This window comes from Nipponia nippon, unplaced genomic scaffold (genome assembly GCF_047370975.1).
Source record: "Nipponia nippon isolate SJK-2023a ecotype South Korea unplaced genomic scaffold, ASM4737097v1 scaffold_2, whole genome shotgun sequence".
In the NCBI taxonomy this organism is placed as follows: Eukaryota; Metazoa; Chordata; class Aves; order Pelecaniformes; family Threskiornithidae; genus Nipponia; species Nipponia nippon.
In genome coordinates, this window is record NW_028262336.1 from 73,107,554 (window position 1) to 73,131,738 (window position 24,185).

The 24,185-nt window shown below is 51.7% G+C and overlaps 2 protein-coding genes and 1 long non-coding RNA gene across 4 annotated transcripts in view; 1 reads left to right on the forward strand and 2 right to left on the reverse strand.

Annotated features, from left to right (window-relative positions):
• The first annotated feature begins 12,689 nt into the window (after positions 1-12,689).
• LOC104022965 (G protein-coupled receptor 183) lies at positions 12,690-15,953 on the forward strand. Of its 2 annotated transcripts, none has more exons than XM_087758166.1 (2): positions 12,690-12,785; positions 13,748-15,953. In XM_087758166.1, the coding sequence occupies exon 2, from the start codon at positions 13,781-13,783 to the stop codon at positions 14,837-14,839; it is 1,059 nt and encodes a 352-aa protein (XP_087614292.1). In that variant the 5' UTR covers positions 12,690-12,785; positions 13,748-13,780; the 3' UTR covers positions 14,840-15,953. The 2 variants fall into 2 exon arrangements, with proteins under 2 accessions (XP_087614292.1, XP_087614291.1); XM_087758165.1 differs by lacking the exon at positions 12,690-12,785 and adding an exon at positions 12,831-12,986.
• A 137-nt stretch (positions 15,954-16,090) lies between these two features.
• Positions 16,091-22,305, reverse strand: LOC148055840 (uncharacterized). The gene is made up of 2 exons (XR_015704849.1): positions 18,897-22,305; positions 16,091-18,667 (listed from the first exon to the last, which is right to left on the reverse strand). It is a non-coding gene; the product is annotated as an uncharacterized LOC148055840 (long non-coding RNA).
• Positions 22,306-22,316: 11 nt separating this feature from the next.
• Positions 22,317-24,185, reverse strand: part of UBAC2 (UBA domain containing 2) — a 102,646-nt gene continuing 100,777 nt past the window's right edge. The window contains exon 9 of the mRNA XM_087758167.1: positions 22,317-23,074. Coding sequence (XP_087614293.1) covers positions 22,967-23,074 — 108 coding nt within the window. The 3' untranslated portion in view covers positions 22,317-22,966. The remainder of the gene's footprint in view (positions 23,075-24,185) is intronic.

Sequence of the window (24,185 nt, forward strand, 5' to 3'; positions counted from 1 at the left end):
AAAATAGCATCTGAGGATTAAAATCTATTTTTGCTGTCTCTCCCTTTTCCTAATTTCTTGCTGTACATCAACATTTCTTTGGTGTCCCTGACTACGGAGCGGACATGGGTTGGGGCCCAGCACTCCTGTCCCCTCCCTGCTCTGGATGGGCGCAGAAAGAGAAGGAAATCATCTCCTTCTCCTGCACGTCTCCCCGCTTCCCCCCAGCACCCCGTTGGCCCTCTCACGCAAGACCAGACCCCCGGGCAAAACCAAGTCCCTTGGCCAACGTGGGCTGATGTACTCAGCCTCATCAGTCCACCTGGGCACCCTGGGGTGTGGAGCCAGCCCCACGTGTCCCTGTCCCATCAACATCTTCCCCACAGGGCAAGGAGGCCCCCCGCCACCCAGGCCATCTCCCCGTCACCTCGGCAGCCCCTTTGGTCCCAGGGCCAATGGCTGCTGTGTGGAGAAGTTCCTGAGCTGGCCTTCACGATGCTTGATCTGCACCGAGCGGGGCCGCGCCAACTTGTCTCAAACCCACAGGTGATGTGGGATGGCTTTTTTTCCCCCCTTACGAAAACTGCTTTTCTTCCCTTAAATGGTTTTTCCACTAACTCCCCATCCCTCCTTGCCTACGCAGGGCAAGCTCTGTTGTGGGCCTCGTACAAGGCTTTGCAGTCGGTGTGCAGCAGCAGATCATCCGGAGGTGAGAGCAACCACTTCCTCCCTCCACCACCTCTGTGAATCTGCACCAGGACCTGCTGACAGCTCTGCCCCACCCTCCTCAGCTCAAGCCTAGAGAAATGCCCGCCATCAGAAACTCAAAAGTCGCTCAACGCTTCTTCCCGGCTGCACGAAGTACACACAGGAGCGACAGCAAGGTGACTTGCCCTCTATAGACACTGGATCATCTTATAATGGGACCAGCATCACCGTGGCTTTGGTGGGTCCATGGTCCCTTCCCGCTCCTCCTGAAAGCCCCAGAGGTGTTAACATGTCACCCCCACTCAGGGCTGAGCGCTGAGGCCCCACAGACACCCTGCGTGCTCAGGAGTGCAAAGAAAGTTCAATGCGGCCGGTGAGGGGTGGGTTTGCACCTTAGCATGCTCCCTTCCTCCAGTGGGGCCATCCCACCCCACTGCAGCATTGCTCCGTGCCACCCTGCTCCTCGCCGGTGGGCAGCTCGTCGCGTCTGGCAGCACAGAGGCACGTTAACAAATGGTTCATTGGAGGAAACGATCTTTAAGCAAACTTTTAGATTGGTCTAAGGGTGTGCTTCGCTGCCTCTTGAGCTGGGTGGCTCAGGGGATGTCCATTTAACCTCCCCCCTCTGGACCTGGTCGCTGCTTGCCCTGCGGAGAGCATGGTCTCTCCGCTCAGGGATATTTCTTCCCACAAAAGCCCACACCCTGTGTGTGAATTTGAATCTAATTAGCATTTGCTCAGTAGACCTTGCCGAAGGGCCCGAATGCGGTGCCTTTCTTTTACCTCAGACTGGTTTCTGATGAAAAACTTGGTCATCCAAGTGGTAAGCACCTTTTCCCTGTCGAGCTTGGTACATTTTACAAGACCTTCTCCTTTCACAAGAACTGCATGTGACGGTGCACAAGCCCTTGGACTTGTGCAGCTGTGGGGAGTCCACAGATATGCTCTACCTCAGAGACTAGGGTGAAGATGTTCACATCTCAAGAAAAAAACGTGCTTCTGGGTATGAAACCACCTTCAGCCCCATCCTCACCCCAGTCTGCACCCAATGACAAACATTAATCACATCATCAACACACACAGGGCCAGAAAAAGTGTTTATATTTTTTAACTGACAGATCAGCTGTGCAAAACAAATATTGGGAACAACTGCTGTGCAATAAGAACAATGCAAGCATTGAAAATAAGAAAGATTTTGGTGCAGGAGCCTGACCCAGCAGCATGAAGCCAGCAGGCGAATGCCCACCCTTGTCAGCAGGTCCGACTTTGGGTCCGGCCACAGAGGGTTTGCTGGGTTGCCCGTTCATATGGAGCCTGTAAGCAAAACACGGCTCTGACCAGCGACACGTGGTGAGGCAGTGGGAGCTGGGTGGTGGGAAGCAGCGGGAGGCTCCTGCTCCGAGCCCTGGGCTCCTTTGGGAGGGTGGTGGGACCAGCCTCCCACAGGCGTCCCGCTGGCAGTGGTGGCCGGGGTGGCGTGGCGGTGGCCGGACCTTGTGTTCCCTGTTACCAGAAAGAGCTGAAGGCAGAAACTGCTTTTTCACAGCGAGAGGCATTTGGTCTGCCAGCCATAGCCAGGCTATTAATTTGTGAACCAAGTGTGGGTGGGGAGACTGTGCGTATCCTTATCTACACCTTCGGAGGAGTATCGAAGTCTTAACTATTGAAACTACCCTGTCTTCATTTCTAGTAAATACTAGTTTTACTCTTCTTAGGAGCTAGCATTTCAATCAGATTAGGACGATGACTCTATTGTCCCAGACTACTTGATTGCATTTTTTTAGAAAAAATGCTAATAAGTCCATAGCAAACAGGTCATCTCATGTGAAATTGTGTGTCTAGTCATCAATAGTTATGGCCAACTGAATTCATCAGATGACTACGACGCTGGAGAGGTGGGAAATTACTAGCCTCCCTCAAATTTCCCTGAGCTCTTGAAAAAAAATACCCTTTGTTTCTTGTCCTTTCAAAAATATTCTTCATTATTCCCATTTTCTATCAGCCGAGCTTCGACTCATTCTGACACCGACCATTTGCAACCAGAGCGGCCACATCCCCTCCTAAGCAGGGACACGCGCGTGGTTATGGGCAGCCGGTGATGAAGGACACGTTTAGCAAGGCAGCTAAATTCCTGCTTGCTTGAGGGTCGCCAGCGGACTATGATGCGATACCCACGCGCGCTGTATGTGGTGGTACTAAAGAACCAGCAGCATGCTGCAATAGCCGTGTAAGGATGGAGACCTGTTCCTGCATTTGAAAATTATTTCGAAGCAATCGGGATTTTAGACAACTTCGAGGTCAGACTCTGATCAGGGGGTGTGAAGAACAAAACGCTTCTCTCTGACTGCATGTTTCGAGATTACACATTTTAACAGCTCCGAACTGCATGGGTTGCTGCAGACAATTAATGCTGGCGGAGAGCCAAACCAAAAAAAAAAAAATCAGAAACTCGCTTCGACAACACGCTAAGCCACATGGTATTTTGTCACAAGCAAAATACTCACTGCACAACAAATTCATTATTTTAACAGCCTCTAAAAGTTTCCAGCGTGGCTCACAGGCAACGTCCCGCTTTAAGATTTCTGACTCCGTGGTGCTAAACCATACAGCTGTGATTTGTAAAGGAAGTAAACTAGACCACCTCATTCCCTGTCTCTGATCCCTATCTCTGAGATGCAAATCATTCCTCCGCGTCTCATGGCAGAGGTAAAATCTGTGCCGACGCTGGGGTGGCGAGCAGCGGGTACCTGTGGCAGCAGACGGGAGGGAATTATCCCTGCCTCCGCCAGTCACCGCCTTGGAAGCGTTGGCAGCCTTGGCGCTTCCCGCTTGTGCAAAGCCTTCCCGGTAAGAAGGGGCTTGGAGCAAGCCCTGGCCAACCCTCTCACTTGGGGTGTTAAAAGCTGATTTTCTTCCCCCCCTGCTGAAGTCGGGGAGGGGCATCTGCTGGCCTGGTGAAGATGTGGCTCATGGCTTTTTGGGGTGGCTCAATGTGATGCTGAGCAGGCTCTATTTTTATGTGTATGGAGGGGTTTTGTTGTTTCTTGGAAGGATCTTCCCTTATGCTAACATGCAATTCTGCTTTTTCCAAAAAAAGCTTCATTTTGAGGTCAATTTTCTGGATCTACCATGTACATGGAAAACTTCCCCAAAGATGCAAAAGCTTGTACCATTTTTTTTCCCTAGTTTTTATGGAGTGCTCAGAAGTCTCTCCACTTGCAATTACGCTGTCAGACCAAACCCTTCACGATCACAAATCATTCAAAGCATTAAGCATCAAACGCAGCTACATTAGAGCCCCGAGACTCAAGTGTTTTCAATAAGCATTAGCAGCTAAAATGTTGCAGTCTCCATGAATATGTTAAAAGTGAGTGAAACCCCAGGAAGCAAAATTTCCCCTATGAAGAAATAATTGGGTAACTATATTCCCAGGCGTGGAAGGGAGGAGAGCAACCGCAACTTGGACTCAGGAGACAAGAGTGGAGAAGCAAAGGCATGTAATAAACACATTAAAACAATATTTAGCCAACAAACCCTGAAGACTATGCACATTTAAGGTGGTTTCGTTTAAGATGTATCTGTCTGGTCTTACTTGTAACCCCTAAAAGGTAAAATTTGCTGACTGCAAAACAAATCCTTCAGTATAATCCAGACATTTAAAGAATCACCAAAATGCAATCTGATTAAATGTTTGGGGTTTAAGTCAATCTGGTTTAAGCAGCACATTTTCTTACGCAGACACACAGAGCTGCCACACGGCAAGAAGTTGGGGAGGGTTCGGCGAAGCACGTCGCCCACCGCAAGTGGACTTCAGGGGAGAAGCTCTGCCAGCGAAGGGAGCTGTAGAGAAACGCAGAGCCGGGCCCTACGCAGGACCTGCGCAGGGGTTTCGTCCCATTTTGTTGGGGAAGGACGCCCAGACCCTCACCAGAATTCCACTGTGCGACTGGAGGACGCAAGAACGTCTCCCTTCCCTGTCCCCAGGGACTTCCAACCTTTTCGAGGGCATTATTATCTAACAGCCAACTTTTTGTGCAGCCTTGAACAAAATCTTACTCGCGCGAACAGGGTCCTTCAGGGGGAAACTGCAAAGCAAAATGGAGGATTCACCTGAGATCTTGCTCTCTACTTATCATTCAGCCCCAGAAGTGCCGGGTCTCTTTTCCCAGCTTCCCAGCTCCTTGTGAAATCCTCTGGTACGTGGAGATATGTGTAGATGCACATGCACGTACACACGCATTTGTGTCTTGGGCTCTCAATTCTGTTTTTAAATAGCAGAGTCCCTTCCATTTGCCACACATAAGGATGTCCTATGTCCATACCGTGGGATGCTCTGCCGCATCGCCGGGAGAGCCCCCCGGGTGCCGTGAGCAGGGCCTGAGCCTGGGCTGGAGCAGGCACCATTTGGGAGCAGTGCGGGAGGCTGGGCTGGCAGCGCTCGCTGTGGTTACACGTCCCCAATGCTTTCTATTGTGCGATGTCTTTTGGGTCTGTACAGCTTTGGCCAGGTGGGTATGGCTTGGGTTTGGGGCTGGTTTTGCCGAAAGACTGCCTCGGGGTGTGCGCTGCTGGAAAATTTAACCTCAAAATGGCTTAATAATTTCTGAACGTAAAATTCAAGAGAGACATTCCTTTTCATATGTGAAAAAATAATGCTGTGGTTTCGCAGAGATGTGCTAGCTTCCCAAGGGATGTGCTTACAAGGATGTGGCCATCGGCTTTTTGCTCTCTGCATGAAATTCCCACATCCTCTGGCCAAGTTGCAGGTCCCCCCAAAATATCAGCTCAGTAGAAATGTTAGTGTTTGCCCCCAATTCCCCGAGGGTCTCATCCATATGCTGCTGCACAGCGCTTGCAAGTGGGACCGGTGGGGTCCCTGGGAAGACCTGCCACTGGCAGGACCCAAGGAGATGCTGGCAGCTCCAGGAGGGAAGCCTGTCATCAGTCATCCGTGTATCCCAGCAGGACCTGATGTGCACCCACACCTCTGCTTTCCCTTGCTGTCTAGGGAGCAGCTGTGAAGCAACCAGCCCGTAGTGCTCCTTGTCTGCCCAGAGAGATGGCGAGTGTCACAGCAGGGCACAGAGGTCTGCGCCGTGGCCATGCCGGTGGCCAGCACAGGCGAGCATCACGGCTCTCTGAGGTGCCACATCGTCCTTCTCTTCCCTGCTCTCCTAAGCAGCATAAAAAGAGGAGGGGAGTAACAAAAGCAACGCCAAAAAGCCATGTTAAAGCTGCATTCCTAGTCTTATAAATTAGGACATTCCAATATTAAAACTGCACGAAGTCATCCCAGGTCCCGTGCACACGTGTACCACATGCACCACGTGCAGGGGCGTGCGACAGCCTTTTGCTGGGTGATTGCCGACTGCTTTCTCCCCGAGACCGTGCTGTGCTCGGTGCCGCGTGGGCAACTCTCTGTGGGTGAATCATTGTCACGGTGCGAACGGATTGCTCTCTTTTCTCTGCCCACACCAGATCCAGGCGGTGATAGCCACAAAAGCTAGAGCTCGCTCTGACCACCGCTAGTAAGGGAGGCTTTTATTAAGGAAGGTTTTCATGAGGGGAGGTTTTTATTCCACAATGAGCTGGACCCACCTTCTCCCTTCTCCACAGGACTCTGCAGGATCTGGGGCTGGGGAGGTGGAAACGCGAGGTGCTGAGTGCTTGGGGCTGGCACTACAGCCACGCTTTGAGCAAGCAACAATGGAGCGCTCTGAAAAAAAATCAGATGTCAAGGTCTCCAGCTATTCACTGTTCACCGTGACTTCTTTGAGGTTTCCTTTCCCACAATAAAGCAGAGAGCACCCCACTTACTTGCATGTGAGTGCTGGGTAGATAAATCAGCAGAGGATGCTGAGGCGCCGAGGTGGGTTGAAAACTGGATGAATGGCCGGGCCCAGAGGGTGGTGATCAGCAGCTCAAAGCCCAGCTGGAGATCAGTAACCAGCAGTGTAGCCCAGAGGTCAACACTGGGTCCAGTCCTGTTCAACATCTTCATTAATGATCTGGATGATGGGGCAGAGCACACCCTCAGCAAGTTTGCTGATGAGAACAAACTGGGAGGAGTGGCTGATATGCCAGAGGGTCGTGCTGCCATCCAGAGGGACCTAAACAGGCTGGAGAAATGGGATGACAGGAACCTCATGCGCTTCGACGAGGGGACGAGCAAAATCCTGCACCTGGGGAGGAACAACCCCAGGCACCAGAATGTGCTGGGGGCCACCCAGCTGGAAAGCCGCTTGCCGGGAAAGGACCTGGGGGTTCTGGTGGACATGAAGTTGAACGTGAGCCAGCAACGTGCCCTTGCAGCAAAGAGGGCTAATGGTGTCCTGGGCTGCATTAGGCAAAGTATTGCCAGCAGGTCAAGGGAGGTGGTCCTTCTCTTCTACTCAGCACTGGTGAGGCTGCACCTGGAGTACTGTGTCCAGTTCTGGGCTCCCCAGTACAACAGAGACATGGACGTACTGGGAAGAGTCCAGTGAAAGGCCGCAAAGATGATGAAGGGACTGGAGTAACTCTCCTATGAGGAGAGGCTGAGGGAGCTGGGACTGTTCAGCCTGGAGCAGAGAAGCTCTTCTCAGTGGTGCCCAGTGACAGGGCCAGAGGCCGTGGGCACAAACTGAAACAGAGGAGGTGCCATCGGAACATCGGGAAACACTTTTTTATTGTGAGGCTGACTGAGCACTGGCACAGGTTGCCTCGAGGTTGTGGAGTCTCCTTCCTTGGCGATATTCAAAAGCTGCCTGGACTGGTCCTGGGTAACCCGCTCTAGGTGGCCCTGCTTGAGCAGAGGGGTTGGACCAGGTGACCTCCAGAGGTCCCTTCCGACCTCAACCATTCTGTGATTCTGTGAGATATTGCTGCACTGTGCTGAGTGCCCCACAGAAATGCTCACGAGGATGCTGATTTTTTCACTTCTCATAGGATTTACCTGGAACGTGTTAAACATGGCCCAAACCTTGTCCTAACATGGCCTAAACACTGAATGGGGAGAATAAATGGCAATTTAAAAAAACGCAAAGACTAATGTCTCACAAGATAAGAAGGTGGCCTGTCAAAAGAAATTGTTTTATAGGATCATGGAGATCCGGACTGAAATAAGATACATTTTTGGCACTTTATCACGAACACTCATTTCTGCACCCCGAGCACACTCTTCTGTACCGGTTGCTTTTGTTCATGCTGTAGCTGCACGTTATAAATGTGTGTGCACATACAGCATATGTGGCCTTGGCATAAGAAAAAACAGATAAAAATAGGACCTCAGTTCTCCAAACTTGCCTTATGATTGTTGTTTTTTTTTTTTAACAAGTGTTTAAACATTGTTTTTAACCACAGAAATCAGATACCAAGAAAACTTTCATCTCATTCCTGCAAAATCAAAATGGAGCCTCTAAGTCACAGCGCAGCGTGGGAACAAGTGCCTTTCATGCTCGCTGGAGGATGTTATTTCATAATGTGAATTTCATTGGTATTTCTCCTGCCAAGGTGCCCAGACCTACATGACTAAGAGTTGCCCCTGTTTGCACAGCTACCCCGTCCCTGCAGCCAGGCTCCGTGAAACCATAGGCACATGGAAACGGTGGCGGTTACGTGGCCCACACGCGAGGCTTTGTGCCCACGTTTTGGGACTGAAGGCGAGGGGACGTGGAAGGAAGCAGCTCCCGGAGCGTCCACGTTGTGTCCCACTGGAGCGAGCTGTGCCGCTCCTTCGACTGTGTCGTGACTTGGTGCTGCGGCATCATTTCCAGAGCTGGTGCTGCACATGCAGAATAAATCAGGTCATGTCATGCAGAAGCAGATTTCAACTGCTTTGTTATTCAGTGTTCCCCATTTAGATTTAGGGTCAGATTAGGTTTCAAGCGTACCAAACCCCCAGTAATTATTTTCTTGAGATTTTTGTCACAAATTAGCAGGAATCTCAGTACAGATTTTGCTTTCTCTACACTTCCCATCATCTTGAGGTAAAGCCTCTCAAATATTGCCCTCCCCACACAGCTGCTGTTATTGAATGGACGGGAGGATGCTCAAATCAGATGTTCTCCTAATTTCTGCTCTACCACCAGATGACTAGAGGTGGCCTGAGACCCAGGGGCTGAGCTGCGGAAAATCCCTGCCCCTTCCACTGAAACCAAAAGCACCTGGATTTGAAATTTTTGTGTCTAAACTCAAAGCTTCCTGAAAATGTTTTGCACTAGAAGAGAGAAAAGGTAACTGAAGTCGACGGGGAAAGGAAAGAGGGAGAGGTGATGATACAATGGAAAGAGGAGGCGCAAACTTCCTGCCGTCTCTCCGTGAAGGGGCTGTTACCTCATTTGTTATGCTGCTCTGCCTTCAGAAAGTCCAGCTCCAAATCATCTCTCAACTCTGGGAAACCCCACCAAGTGTAAACAACAGCCTCAGCACCCCTGAGCGTGGCTTTGCACCCGAAGGTGAAGCTCTGGAGCAAGCCCCGGTGCCAGCTCTCCCAGCACCTGCGAGGGCGAACGCCTGCCTAGCGCGGCTCTGAGGGCTCTGTGCAAGCCTTCCTCACTGGTCACACCCACCGCCATGGCTAGGCTCATGGCTGATGGCCTGAAGGACCTGACCCTGGAGGAGCTGCGGGCTGGCTTTTCTGCTGGGCCAGGATGAAACGTCCATGCAAAGGCCTCCAGGAGGGAGATGGGGCTGCAGGGAGCCTTCACGGGACGGCAGAGCGCGATGTCCTCTCTGAGGATGATGCGAGAGAGCTGCCGTGACTCAGAGGCGCGTGTCTACCCCGAAATACCCAACCGCTGGCTCTGGGAAGGGCGGCACAGACCTCCAGGCAAGCAGTGCAGGGCAGCCGCCTGGCGGGGACCCGGCTGGGGCTGTGTTGTGGCCAATGGCCATGATGCACGTCTCAGGAAAGAGACCCTCCACGCTGAGTGTTTGCACAGGACTCCCCCCAGAGGTGTCCCCCACGCCCTGGCCGGGTCTCTGGCAGCAGGGCCACCCTGGGACAGCAGCTCCCACTCACCCTGGGATGGGCACCCGGGCTGCAGGACCCTTCGCTTGCTCCCTGCCGGGCCCAAGGAAAAGTGGCTTTGTGCAAACACAGACACAGCAGAAGAAAACCTGGACCCAGCTTTGAAGCTGAACTTCACACCCCAAGTCCTACACCATGTTTCATCCAACCGCTGGGTTCAGTAAAGGGCAATATCTCTTAAATGAGGGGGCTGCAAACTAGGGTGGACAGGGCTTCCCGACGCTGCCTGAGCGGGGCCCCTTTTCAGCTAACCCAGCGTTGCAGAGGCAGGGAGAGGGGTCCCACCAGCTGGGAAAGGGGTGCCCCCATCTGAAAGGGGCCGTTGCAGTGCGGTGCAGCATCACTGGGCTTGGTGGGGCCGCCGGAGCCGTGCAAACGGGTGGAGCTGGGTTGCACTCCTGTAGCACAGCACCTGCTGCACGCAGGGCAGGAGCATGTTTTGCACAAAAGAAGAACCCACTTCCTTTCTTCTGCATTGCAAAAAGAAAAATAAAATCAGGCAGAGAGCATTGTTTTCCCTCCTCCTTATTCCCAAGTCCCTGGACACCGTTGTCACTTGGACCTTTGGGCTCCTCCGCCTGTTTTCAAGGCTGGTGGTGCCACTTGGGGCATCTCTCCTGTGGCTGCGCAGGACCCGCTCTGCACCTGTCCCCTGGGAAGGACCTCCCCCTCTGCTCAGGGGCTGAGCCCCCCCAGACCCTCCTTTACCCAGGCCCCCCTTTGGCACAGCGATGCCTTCCCACTCCCATGGGCTCCCACGAGAAGCACCCCGTCCCCAGGGTTTCTGTTGGCGGCGGGGCCGGCGCTGCTGGGCTATCCGCACGTAAGTCCCCTTCTGGGATCTGCAGCTCTGCTTTTAGCGCTTGTGTGAGCGCAGAGCCTGAGGGACAGGAGGGATTGTACGGGGGGTGTTTGACTGCATGGAGAAAGTCCCGGGTGTGAATTTGCATGGCAAAACGCCCCGGCTGTCATCGCCAAGCGCTGGCACTGGCGAGCAGCCTGATGCGGTGCGGGCACCTGGCTGGAAGGCGATGGCATTTTGCCCGGCTTCATCCCAGATTTATTTCCTTGATGGTGTTAATCTGTGGAGATAACACTCTCAAGCGAGAGAGCATAACGAGGGCAGACGAGAGCCGTTCGTGGGCAAGGCGTCAGCTTTTCCACCATCAGTGCCACAGTGTCCCCTGACTTCAGGGTGACCAGTATTTATCTCAGTCGCTGATGTGTTTCATGCAGTGCATTAGGAAGGCAAAAGGATAGCCCTGATTCCGCTCGCTGGCGTGGGCTCAGGATTTCTGTAGGGATAACTCTTCTCTAATGTCACAGCCATTGGGTATTTTCATCCTCATGATGAAACAGCTCAAGAACATTTGAGCCCCACGCAAGTTTGATTAGCTTAACTCTTGACAGATGTGCACGTAGAAAATCCCCATCTTACTAAGGAATATTTTTTACAATTTACTCAGCAGTTATTCTCTCGTTAGCAGACCTTTCCCTTCGTGTGATATAAACCCCCAAGCGACAAAAGTATCTCCATTAACAGATGGTTGTTAGCAAGTTTTCACTATTACTCTTGCTAGGTACCTTCAACTTGTAGTAATTCATGGCAATATCATTTACTGTGTAATTTCTATACAAATGACTCACCGTACATGAGTACATAGATTAGTACTGAGTTTAATGCCACTGTGTTGTAAAACATTATAAATATTATGCAATTAAAGAATTGGTTGAGCTTTAGCAGCTATGAGAAACTTAAGTTTAGCTTAACTGTAATCTTAACCTTGACATTTCTTGGCTTCAGTATTTTTCAGTAGTACCCTGAATGTCCCATGATGGGAATTTCCTAGTTTATTAGGAGTTTTTGGGAGGGGAAGAAAAAGAAAACAAGCATCATCATCACCACCAACAATAAAAACCCCCCTAAAACCACTAAAAAGAGCATAAAATCCTCTTGGGATTTGAAAGCCCCAGTGGTCTCCAGTAAGCAGCCGCCGTGGGGAAGGCCGTCCTGCTGGCCACAGGGCAGGCTGCGCTTCTGCAAACATTTTGGGAAGTGCTGGGGAGGAAAGTACTCCCTCCCCGCTGCAAGACGTGCTGGTTGCCCGCAGCCCTTGCCCCATCTCCGGCAGCACCGTGCCGTGGTCAGGGCTGCTGTGCTGGCAGTGGCTCCCCGGCCATGCCCCGGCCATGCCGGCCACCCGCGCGTGGGGCCGTGGGGTAAATCAGAGCCCTCCACTGCCCGGCACCCTGCAGGGACAGAGCCTGCCCCGAGAGCTCCGGCTGCGACGAGGGGCTTTGCCCTACATTCACCACACAATGTATCATCCTAATAAGGAAAATATTTTTCCGCTAAGGGCAAATCGTCTCATTCCACTCAGGTTAGCCTCTGCCTCAAGGAGCCGTGCTTGGGGGTCTCTCTGTGTGCCTATGAAAGGCAAATCTGAGCTTCACCGCAGCCCGGGGAGCCATGCACAGCGTGGCTTGCGCTGGCCGTGGGCACAATAAGCTCCGCAGGAGATTTGTCCCGACTTTATCGGAAAAGGTGCCACGGTCCGATCACGGTGCCGTGGCCGTACAGATGAGCCCAGGGGTGAACCCTCTGGACCACATGTGAACCAGAGCTGAGGCTGTTTTCATTGTTCAGTTGCATTTTGCATCCTTGTAGAAATTTTCAGAGTAAAACCCAAAGTCGGCTCAGATGTCAGGAGTGATTGCTGCGCAGGTACAGTCATTTATCTTCTCCAGCGCAGCCGCTACTGAGAATAACCCCCGCTGCAGCAAAATGCCTCTCACACACCGAAAAAAAAAAACACCACCCAGAAAGAACACACATTTTTACTAACCCTAAGAGAAAAAAAGAAAGAAAGTAAGAAAAAAAAAAAAAAACAAAAAAAAACCCCAGACCTCACGGTGCTTTTATAATGTGAGCGAATCCCGAGAGGCGCTCACACGGCCGGGGAGCCCGAGAGCCGGGCGCGGGCAGGGAGGCTCCGCGCCCGCCGCCCCCCCAGCACCGGCGGGAGGAGGAGGAGGCGGAGGAGGAGGAGGGAAGAGGAGGAGGAGGAGGAGGCACCGCCGCTCCCAGGTTGGAGCCCCCGATTTCTTTTTCGTGCGTGTTAGCGCGCCTGTGAGCATCTCAGCCCCGCGGGGGACCCGCCGTCGGGGACGGGCGGCAGCGCGGTGCCCGAGGCGCCCCGTCCCGTCCCGTCCCGTCCCGTCCCGTCCCGTCCCGCGGAGCGGAGCGGAGCCCGGCGGCGGGAGGCGGCCCCGAGGGCGGCAGCGTGCGGTGAGCGGCGGGGCGGGCGGCGGGGGCCCGGCGGGACCCGCGGGCGGGACGGGGCGCGCAGCCCGGGGGCTGCTGCAGCCCCGGGGGCTTGGGGGGGCTGGGGGGAGGGGTCCCCGCTGCCCCGGCCCGGCGGAGGGCGCGGAGCGGCGGCGCAAAGCAGGGCGAGAGGCGGGAGGGCGTGCGGGGCGCCGGGGTTTGGTGCTGGGGTGTTCGCTCCCCGCGTCGGAGGGGCAAGGGGCGCGGGATTTTGGGGGAAGATTGGGGTTTTTTTTCCTCTCTTTGAATTTCTTCGGTTTTGTTTCCGCTCCGGTGCCAGCGCGAGGGCTGCAAAGGTGCTCCTTGTCACCTCTGCCCGCCGGCCCCCAGCCCCACCGCTTTCGGGGCGTTTTCTCAATGAAGCTCCCCATTCCCCCCGCGGTGATGAATAAATGACATCGCTGCCACCAGATGAGCTTGGGACCTTGTTTGTTCGACAGGTGATTCCCCCTCCCAGCCCCCCTGTCCTTTCTGGTATTGATTGGGCTTGCAAAAAACAAAAATAAGAGGAGCTGGTGACAAGAAGACGATGAGTCACAGCCTTTGTTGAGATGCTCTCACCGAAATCACAAGAGATGCGTTTTTCCAAATGACTCGAGCTGTGTGCTGCCAGGGGGGTGGCAGGGAGCAGGGGACAGGCCTTCGCTTCGTGGCAAGGGCCGGCCCTACGGGTGCCGCTCCCGTTATTGATAAGCTGCAAGTTTCGTGTCTGTTCTTATTCCAAGGGAGAGGGCAAGAGCTCGCGAGGCACCGCGGAAATGGCTGTTGCGGAGGCCGTGTTCCCCCCCGCCAACCTCACCTCCAGCAACCAGAGCAGCTGCAACGTGCACAACCACCACTTCTCCGCCAAAGTCACCTTCTCCCTCTTCTACACTGCCCTGCTGGTGTTCGGTGCCTGCGGGAACATCCTGGCCCTCTGCATCACCTTCCAGCGCAGGAAGAAGAAACTCAACTCCACCGACCTCTACCTGGTGAACCTGGCCCTCTCTGATGCCCTCTTCACCCTGGCACTGCCGGGCAGGATCGCCTACTACATCCTGGAGTTCAACTGGCCCTTTGGGGACTGGTTCTGCCGGGCCACAGCCTTCATTTTCTACATGAACACCTATGTGGGCATTTACTTCATGACCTGCGTAAGCGTGGACCGCTACATCGCCGTGGTGCGCACCAGGCACCCCGGCAGGATCCGGAAGATGAGCCGTGCCAGGGGCGTCTGCGTCCTCACCTGGTCCTTGGCGTTCCTGCAGACAGCGCCGCTGCTTCTGCGGCCCATGACGCGGAAGATGGGGGACAAGCTGACGTGCATGGAGTACTTCAACTTCGAGGAGATTCCCAAGCTGCCCTACCTGCTCCTGGTGGCCTGCGTGCTCGGCTTCTTCCTGCCCGTGGGCATCATCTTGGTGTGTTACGTGAGGATCAATCTCAAGCTCTGCCAGACGGCCAAGGAGAACCCGTTGACAGTGAAGAACGGGCACCACCGCCGGGCCTTCACTGTCATCCTGGTGGTGCTGCTGGCCGTCCTGCTCTGCTTCAGCCCCTACCACCTCAACATCATCCAGTTTATGGTCAGGAAGATCCTCTATCAGCCGTCCTGCCGTGAGCAGCAAGCCTTCAAGATGTCCCTACAAGTCACTGTGGCATTCATGAACCTCAACTGCTGCATCGACCCCATCATCTACTTCTTTGCCTTCCGGGGCTACAAGCGGAGGCTGCTCCGCATCTTCAGGAACAGTGGCTCGATGGCCACCTCCTCCACTGCCAAGACCCCCTCCGAGAGCAACAGCAACAGCCAGCCGCCCGGCTCCGTCTCTGTCTAGCGGTGCAACCCCCTTCCTTTTGCTCTGGCCTGCAGCTTTGGGACCATCCCTGATGGCAGGAGCCAGAGCTGGGCTGCAGAGCAGGACCAGCACCTCCGACAGGCTTCATTGCTCCCCTGCCTGGAGCCGGGGGCTCTTGCAAAGCCAACCCGCCCGGGACACAGTCCTACCTGGCTCCACACGCCTGGCTCCGCGCTCAGCACCACTGGACCCGCCATCCTGCGGCCTGGAGAGGCCCGTTTTCATCCCAGCCCCAGAGGAGGCAGCTTGTGCAACCACTCTGGCTGGCAAACACAGCTGGGGGTTTCCCAGCATGGCACCATGCCACCCTCCCACGCCTGTCCCGCATCCCTTCGCGGGGCCAGTGGCTGCTGGTAACCACCGTGGCTGTCCCTGCCTCTGTCCCCGTCCCTTGCACTGCCCCCAGTGCGCTCGGGCAGCATCCCCGTGGGGCTCGGGGTAGCCGGCGTGGAGTGCACAGACTCAGGGTATTTCAGGAACAGGCTGGGACGTTACTTCCATGCAGAAAGTCGCCTACAGCTCTTTCCCTGCACCGACAAACATCAGCTCTGCTCACCCCCTGCCCCGTGTCCTGCTCTTGCACCCGGGTGCCGCATGGGGCGAGCAGTAAGCATGGGGTGTGTGGGACCTGCTGCTTCTTCAAGGGAAGAGGGGCGAGGATGTGAATTTGCAGAGCTCCTGGGAGTGCCGCCGCCTGTGTCTGCTGCTCGGGCGGCTGCTCCTTCCCCAGGGTGCCCTTCCTCACAGCTGACGGCACCGTGGCGGCCCCAGGCCCCGCCGCCAGAAGGGGATGCCGGGGCTGGCCTGGCTCACAGCTCGGCTGTAAGGCTGCAAGCCCACCCTGAGGGCACTCACGGAGAAAACCTTCCCACCCAGCCTTAACTTGAAGGGAGCGGAGGAAAGGGGAGAAGGGGACGAGGACCGAGGGTGGCCTTACGTGACCTTGATTGACCTTTCCTTGAACCCGGCACCCTAACACGTCCGAGAGCTTTGCTAAGGGCAGGTTACACGTGACGATCGCCAGAGCGAGAGGAGGAGCACCAAGACATCGGGTTCCTGTTGACGTTTGAGCCCGTGCGATGAGGAGAAAGTCGGTAGGAGCAATGATGTCCTTGGCTCTTTTCTGAAGTCACTGGACTACGATAAAAAAACACACGTGGGATTTCTCAGTTCCTGGGACGGCTGGTCTTATGTTTGAGGTTGGAAGGGACAGAGACACGCACAGAGACGTGAAGAGTAGAAAAAAGCATCTTTATTTTGCTGAAAAGTAAAACTGAAGAAGTTTCGTGAACGGACACTTGATTATTACAAATCATTCTTTAAGGTAATAACTTTTCTTTATGGCTAGAAAGTTAATAATAGCATCAGGTGGAGCCCTTTATTATTTAAATGCACATGAACGAGCATTTGGATGATGATGGTTTTACTTATGGCACGGGTAACTAGCATCCTGAAGGCTGACTAAGAGGGATGCTTAAAATAATTCAGGTGGGAAAGGACCTCCAGCAGGTCCTTTAAGAAAGTTATCTGAGCCCTCCTCAAAGCAGGTCTAACCTCAGTGCTGGCCTGAAGAGAGCCTGTGTCCTAAAAGGCACGTTACAACGGACAAGGGAGAGCTGGTACGCAGCAATATAAGGATATCGATGGTCTGAACACCCTAAAGGAGCCTGGCAAGGCTGGTAGTTGCCGTACAGTTCCGTCCTGTTAATTTATCAAAGTAGTGTTGCCTGGAAGGGACCTCTATCTCATCCAAGAGCCTACTCAGAGCAGGACCATGGCTGGCGTGACGCCAGGCCGGCCATGGCTTTGTCTAGCCAAGGCCTGGAAACTCCAGGTGACGGTTCCCGTGCTGCAGCACCCTCCGGATGAAAACATTTCCCCTGCTGTCCAGTCTGAACCTCCCCATCCCCGGCTGGTGGCTGTCGCCCTTAACATCCCCTGCTCGTGCTAAGAAGAGCTTGGCTCTGTCATCGTTGTAACTCGAATTCCTGTATGACTGTGGCGGGGGCTGCCAGGAGAACGGTGGCACGTAGCCATCGGTCTCAGCGAGCCTCCGTGTGAGCGCGGGAGCACAGGTCTGCAGCGGTGGCCAGCCCCTCTTCTAAGACCAAGGCACAGAGATGTTTTGCCAGGCTGAAGCCTATGGTAGAGGCAAAGGCAAATCTGCGACGAAGGCTTCTCAGGAAAAGGCGGAGTATACACGTAGCCTTGTTTGTTCTTTATTGGGCTCTATTTTTCTCCAAAGTATTTTACTAATAAAGGTATTCCCACCTTTCATCCCCTCGCCACCGGTACGAGCCTTTGGAGAAGGAAATAGGCGAAGAGCTGTGCGTAGTGCTGCAAAATGGCAGCAGGCAGGAGGGCTCCAGCCTCCCTCCTCTGCACTGGCGCCGGCCCGGGGCCCTTTGCTTTTGGAAGTACCCGCCTGGGGAGGGCCGGCTGGAGCCCAGGTGACAGCCAAGGGCCAGAGAGGGAAGGGACGTGGGCAGAACGGGTCAGAAGGAGCCTGGGCAAAGCAGAACTGCCTAAGGAATGCCCGATCGCCCGAACCAGCTCGCCCACCTGGGGCTGTTCCCCGGCTGCTTGAAAACGGAGCGTTTCACCAAAACTGAAGCGAAACCGGACAGAGCGTCTTGCCTAGAGGCACAGCAATACTTTGCCTGCTGCTTCGTTCATCCGCCTGCCCCTCGCACGACTCCTGCCTCCTCCCCGCTTCGCCCCGCGGGCCGAGCCGCCCGGCAGCACCGCCGCCCCCCTCCCCGCTGCCGCCCCCCGCCGCCGGCGCCCGGGGGCTGCTGCCCTGGGCCGGGGACAGCGGCAGCGAGGGGCAACGCCGGCTCCCGCCGAAAGAGGGAGCCGAAACCTTTAGCCGGGGTTAACAATGCCGCCCACAAACCTAAAAAGAAAAAAATTAAATTAAAAAAGAGGTGCAGCCGGTGCTTCCGCCCCCCCCCCCCCCCGGCGCCTGCCGCCGCTAGGAAGGCGGCGGGCTGGGTGAGGAGGGCGGCTGCGAAGCGGCTGGCGGGCACAGGCCGCCACGCTGGCGTCCGCGAGGGCCTGCCGCGTGGAGTTATCGCCGCGCCGCGCGCCGGTATTTCGTGCTGGACCCGAGACTGCAGCCCGTTGCCACGCCGCCTTCTAAGAAGGGAAAATCGCGTTTTTATCTAAGGGCTGCGAGTACACTTTTTGCGGTCACACACTACTACCATGCCCGTGTACAGTCGTACGCATTGTATACGTTTGTGGTGCAAACTGGGATTTCCTTAGCAAACTCACGCTGTGACCCTTGCAGCTCAAAACCCCTCTAACACAGTGTACGTCAGGTTTCTCCTGAACTTCTGCGAAAGGGCGATTAGCTCACGCAACCGAAGGCAGGGCAGAAAGCAGACAGGGTCTCTGCAGACCGGCCCGTCTTACTGGCAAACAAGCACACGGAGCTCCGACAGCACTGCCTTTTTCCCTTAACAGCGGTTCCAAACTTAACGCTTTCCACTAAAAGCATGCATTTCCAGGAGAGCGCTGGGGGACAACAGCTCCTGGTTACAGTTACACATTACCTGTTAGTAAACTACCTGGGCTGTACAACGCGCCTCTTCCGTCTGTCCTTTAAATCGCCCCGAATTGAAGCTATTGCATCTTGCGACCTCCATCTTTGTAAGCCAGTAAAATATTGACATGTAAAAATGCACGTTATCTACTTAAAATAAAAGCTTCTCACCGCCAAGCAACAAGCCTCGGTGTGATTGCTTGGGCCAGGCGATGCGGGCAGCTGCTGGCTTCTCGGAGGTGCGCGCACGCCTCTCCCCCCTGCAAGCAAAGCAAAGGCTCGGAAGCGGCGAGGGACAAGCCCAAGCTCTCGATCCACCTCCTTCACGCAGCACGCTTGTTTCCCCGGGAAGGTCGTGTGCTCTCGCGGCATGGGGATTTATAAATAACCCCGCGTGGGATGAGCGGTGGGACCCGCGTCCTCTCTGGAGCAGGTCTCTCCGCAGTCGGGAGGGGGTGCCAGGAGAAGGGTCAGGTTGGCAGGACTAACCGTGCTTTGGAGACCAGAAACATCTGCTTTCTCACAGACCGTGGTGACTCCAGGGTTTGCTTCACTGCCGAGTTGCTGGGATCGTACCGTTTTCTCTCTTGCTTACATGTACCATCTCATGCAAAACCAACCAAATAAAATGGAAGGATTCCCCTACTGGACACCCCTGAAAAGAGAGTGGATTTTCAGTGCAAGATCAGCCACAATACTGTGCATTTGCATTTTCCACACAGAATCTCTATGAATTATTTCAAAACTGAGCTAAGCGCAACGTGACATCCCGCCCCCCTTCTCTCAGCAGGTCTTTTCTGTCTGTCCCCTGCAGTCTTATCTTCTGCTTTGCTCCTTTTCTCTAAACTCTCTGTTTCTTCTCAGTTCCACCTCCCTCAAGTCCTCTCCTTTGCTAATCTGAAATGACATTTATGGTCCCTACTTATCTCCAGTCAAAAGGCCAGATCCTGCTTTCCGTTCAGCCACGATCCTGGGATTTTTCACCCCCTGTTGAAGTACATATAGTTCCTGCTTTCTCCAATGCTACCGCTCAGGTTTGGAAACAGTCCCCAACGCACACGTGTGAGCCCAGCTAACTTCTTGTTTCCTCTTAAAACTCTCCTTTGGCAAAAATCAAATACATAAATCAATACATAAATATTCTCACTCATTCTCTGTGTATATATATGTATACACACATATATATGCATATACACATATATGCATGCGTATATATATATACACACACACGCATACACAAACGGGAGAGCCAAAAACGTTGCCCTTTGCCCAGTACCTTGCAACGTGTTTTGCTCGCTTGTCCTTTTGTTTCAGACAAAAATAACGAGACCTCATCCCCATCGCGTGTTCACAAAGGCAGCGCCAAGCGCTAGACAGCACCGGCCGGAGCATGGACCCGCTGTGACGGCCCATTCGATCACAGAGGCAGCAGGCAACCTTTGACGCTTGTTTTGGGAGAGGAAAATGGCTTTGGTAGGTCCGGAGCCTAATCATTCTGCATCTTAAGCAAAAAGTTTAGGCTTGAGAACCCGGCGGCTTATCAAGGCAGATTTCCACAACTACCAACGTCACTGTGGGTATATTTCGAAGTATCACATAACCGTCTAGGAAAGACCCCAATAAATTACTCCGATCTTGTCTCAAAAGACAACATTCCCAGTCTAGTAGAGAGATTTTAACAGCAGCAACTACTTTTATTTCAAAATATCAAATCTTGGCTTTAGTAAAACCAGCGTGAATTTCCCAGGGACTTAAAATCCTCTCTGTAGAAAAGTATTCTGCGTTCTCTCGCTGCCTAAAAAAATACTGTTGGGTCACAAAGAAAATAGAAACTGTGCGACGAGATATTCAAACCTGTATCCGTATTGGACAAACACTGCGTAGGCTTTGAAGAACATGCTCCTCGCATTCCCAGAAATGGTCCATGAAAGTTTCACCATCAAATGGAAACCGAGTTCTTTTCCAGCTCTAACTTGTGAATCTTTCCTCTATGGTTCTTGTATGAAACAGGAACTATGTTCAACGGCATGCGAGACCCCTCCTTTTACCTTTTTTTTTTTTTTTTTTTTAATTGGAAATTACAACCCTGGAAGCATTTTGAGCACAAACTGTTCCCACAGATGTCAAGGGGAATTTTCAACTGACATCACCAAGACCTGAATTTTACCCCTTATGTTTGACCAGGTTCTGCGAAATGCCCAGCAAAACGGGGTTTTCCAAACAACAGGGACATCTGGATACCCCTTGTATCGATAATAGTAAGAAAGGATTTAGACTTGGAGAATATCCACTTACATGTCCCGGGTGCCACTCGACATGTTTTAACGTTCCAAGGAATAAATGCTCTCTGTGCTTGTCCCTAGAGCAGGGCAATGTCGGAAAGGGCACAGGCCATATTTAATTTACCCTGGGTGAGGTGGACCTTTATTTCCTACAGACAAAATCTGACTTCTGAAGTAAATCACTAGTCTTTATTGCTACTTTTGATAAAATACTTGTGAAGGAAGAATCTGTATGTTTCAAAATTAAAACCTGTACTTGTTTCAAAACATTTAACTAGTTCACATATACAAATCATTGTAGGGCTTTTTTTCTTACATTTGCCCTTTCCTTTGTAGGACAGCAGGTTTCCAGAGTTCTCTGGGTAGAGAAACATCCCTAGCCTACACAGAGAGCCACTCAAGCTTCACACCAACAAAACCTTTCAATTAGAAAGCAGACCCTGCCTAAATAATGTGAGCATAGCAGGAAGCCAAACCCTGAAGGAGGTTGATCAAAGCCCAGGAAAACACACAGTCATTCCAAAAAGACTCTTATTTCACCCACTGGAAAACACTAAAAAATACATACAGGACATTGACTTTATTAAAAATCATGTCATGTGCCGAAAGCTGCACAAATTTGATGTCATTTCTGGATAAGGACTTGTATGCCCAAGGGACTTTTTTCAGTTTTATCAGTCAATTAAAAAAAAAAAAAAAAAGAAGAAAAAAAAAAGAGAAAGGTATCTCCCTAAATCTTGTCCTGTAATTTCCCAGTATATTTTGCAGGCCAGCTGAGACTGCGCAGGTCTGTACTTTGGCACACACATGTTCATTTGGATGTTCAAAACATCCTTCTCTCTCCCATATTCTTTCACCTCCTCCCCTTTGCACCTGCTATTGCCTTTGTTATGCTTCTGATGACCCATACCTTACTCAAAATGTATGTATGTATTAAATAAGCCTGTATGTATATAAATAGACATATACATACACACAATGTACAAACAAAAGTACATACAGAAACATACATTAAATGCTTGAGATACATGAGTAAACTGGTTTCAAGGAGTCACAGTTTGGAATCTCGTATTACTTCAGCTTGGTTTTACAGAGATGTTCACCTCTCTCCACCCCACCTCCTGCAACTCCTAAGGTGCTAATACTGAGCACTTCTGAGAGTCAAGCCAAGTAAGTTTATTTATCAATCTAAACTTCAAACCCAATATTGTACTACCTTGGCATTAGCGTCCTGTTACCTCCTGTGTTAGCCTGAATCACCCTTAAGGTTAATATTCCAGTCTGTGATCAACAGTAAGTTGCTTCAGACAGTGAGGATTCAGCAAATGCAGGGACATCCACATCTTTGACAGTAGAAAACTAGAACTATATATAGAAAAGTTAGTTTTTTATCATTTTCTTTTAAGACAGTATGTAGCCAGCTCAAAAAAATGAAACCAGCACATAGGACACTGAGCACAGATCCATTGTTACAGAAGTCTGTCTGAACTAGACATGGAAGTCATTCAGATCATTTCAGTTCTCATCTTATTGTGTCACGTGATTCACCTGTATCACCAATATCTTAATGACCTGTATCTGACTAGCAATATCACTCAGTTTGTAAAAATTTAAATTTACAGTGGTCACTTGCCATAGCTTGTAATATGCACATGAATTTTCTTGCATCCTATCTGTGTATTATGTGCTAAATGACAACTTTTATTTGAAAAGGAATTCAAGAAATAAAATATTACAGGCATTAATAAAACTTTCTGAAGAATGACATAATAGTCCCATAACCCTTTACTGAGTTGAAAATGAAATGATCTTCAAACCTCTTATTACTGTAATCAAAAATCAAGTACATGTAAGGTAGAGAAATTAGATTGGTAGATGAAGAAAATGTGATTTTTCTTGACAGGTAAACCTAGTTGTTGTGGTGGTTGGAGCTTCTTTTCCTAGTCATTAAGCCTGATAACATGTCTAACAAGGATTTACAAGAAAAAAACCCACCTACTTTATTTTAAAAATAAATTTAGGTGATATCCAGTAATAAGTAGAAACTAAAGTTACTTTGAAAAGGATAACCAGACTAGAAACCAAGTGATCTGAAGGCTTGGGAACAGTTCACGTCATTCATTAACATCACTTTGAATCACCAGTCACGCGGAGCCAGTTTCTCTTTTCTGATGCTCTTGTGGGGACGACCTTTGTGAGTCTGTCCAGCAGGTGGCTTTGATCCTCTTTCAGACGTGTACAAACCCATCACGTAAAGTTCCTTCACACAGAAAACCATCAGTGCTGCAGTAGAAAATTAGTGGCTACATTTAAGTCATTATTTGAAGCCCTCAGAGCTTCTAGAGCGTCTCCCCTGGAAAATCCCATTTCCATAAGTCGTGCAACCTGGAAAAGAAATAACGTAACACTGCTTTAAAACCAGAGGTTTATTCACACTGTGTGCGCATTAGTCATGTTAACAGCGTCAGAGATCACTTTCCCACTGATCAGGCTGTTCAAAAGCTTACCTTTCCAGAGACTAAGCAAGCATGGCTGTGCACCATCACAAAGACCTATCTGCGACAGCATGGCTGAAAACATTGCCACGGACAGAGATGACTGCTTTCTGACAGTTTATTCAAAACCAACTGTTTGCTGAAAATGCCACACCTGTATTTTCCTAGCCGGTCCAGTTTTGAAAAAAGAGTAAAACAGAAAGTACGGCACCACACACGACAACTACAATCTAAATATTTTCAAAACAGCATAAGTCAATGACATTTGATGGAAGAACTACGTGGAAAAGGGCATATTAAGACAGTGATTTTGGTAATCAATAACCACTTGACCAACCTTCTTTACAATATCACGTACTCGACACCTAACCTTTTTGCTCTGTGCCAACATATTCGAATTACCACATGTAAAAAGCAATGTAGGTATAACCAAATTTAACTTATGGTTAAATTCCAATCTGAAGCACATTTAACATCTACAATTCTCAATTGCATATGACTGGAAGTCATCACATAACTAATTCACTTTTATAGTCAATCTTCCGGAGAGGGCAAAAACAAGGGCAGGGAGGCGCAGGGAGCGGCACACAAAATTAACTGTGGCCACTGGCAGCGTAAAGCGTTCCCCATCCTGCTGCAAACGGCCTGTGCCCAGACACCACGACTCCTGAACCTGGAAGGTCTGGGCTACAGGAGCTGTCTGGGAGCTACCGCTGCTCCTCCTCTGCTTGTACGGACCCTGCGGCAGCAGAATGAAGCTGAGCAGAAGGCAGCAGAGGCAATTCACATCTCAGGAGGACTCTTCCCAGGGTGCAAGACCTATGTGCACTAGTATTGAAAGTATTTTAAATGTCTTTTAAAAGAAAAGTGCCATTAAAAGCAACCTCCCCTTCCTCTTAAGACACCTCCAGAACTTTCAGTATTTTTAATCTTCTCTGCTTTGGCGGCTTACTGAGAAATATACTACTGCCAAGTATGCCGGGGGGGGGTGTGTGTGTCCT

Coding starts and splice junctions, on each gene's coding strand:
- LOC104022965 (XM_087758166.1), top strand. CDS start 13,781: ATGGCTGTTGCGGAGGCCGTGTTCCCCCCCGCCAACCTCACCTCCAGC.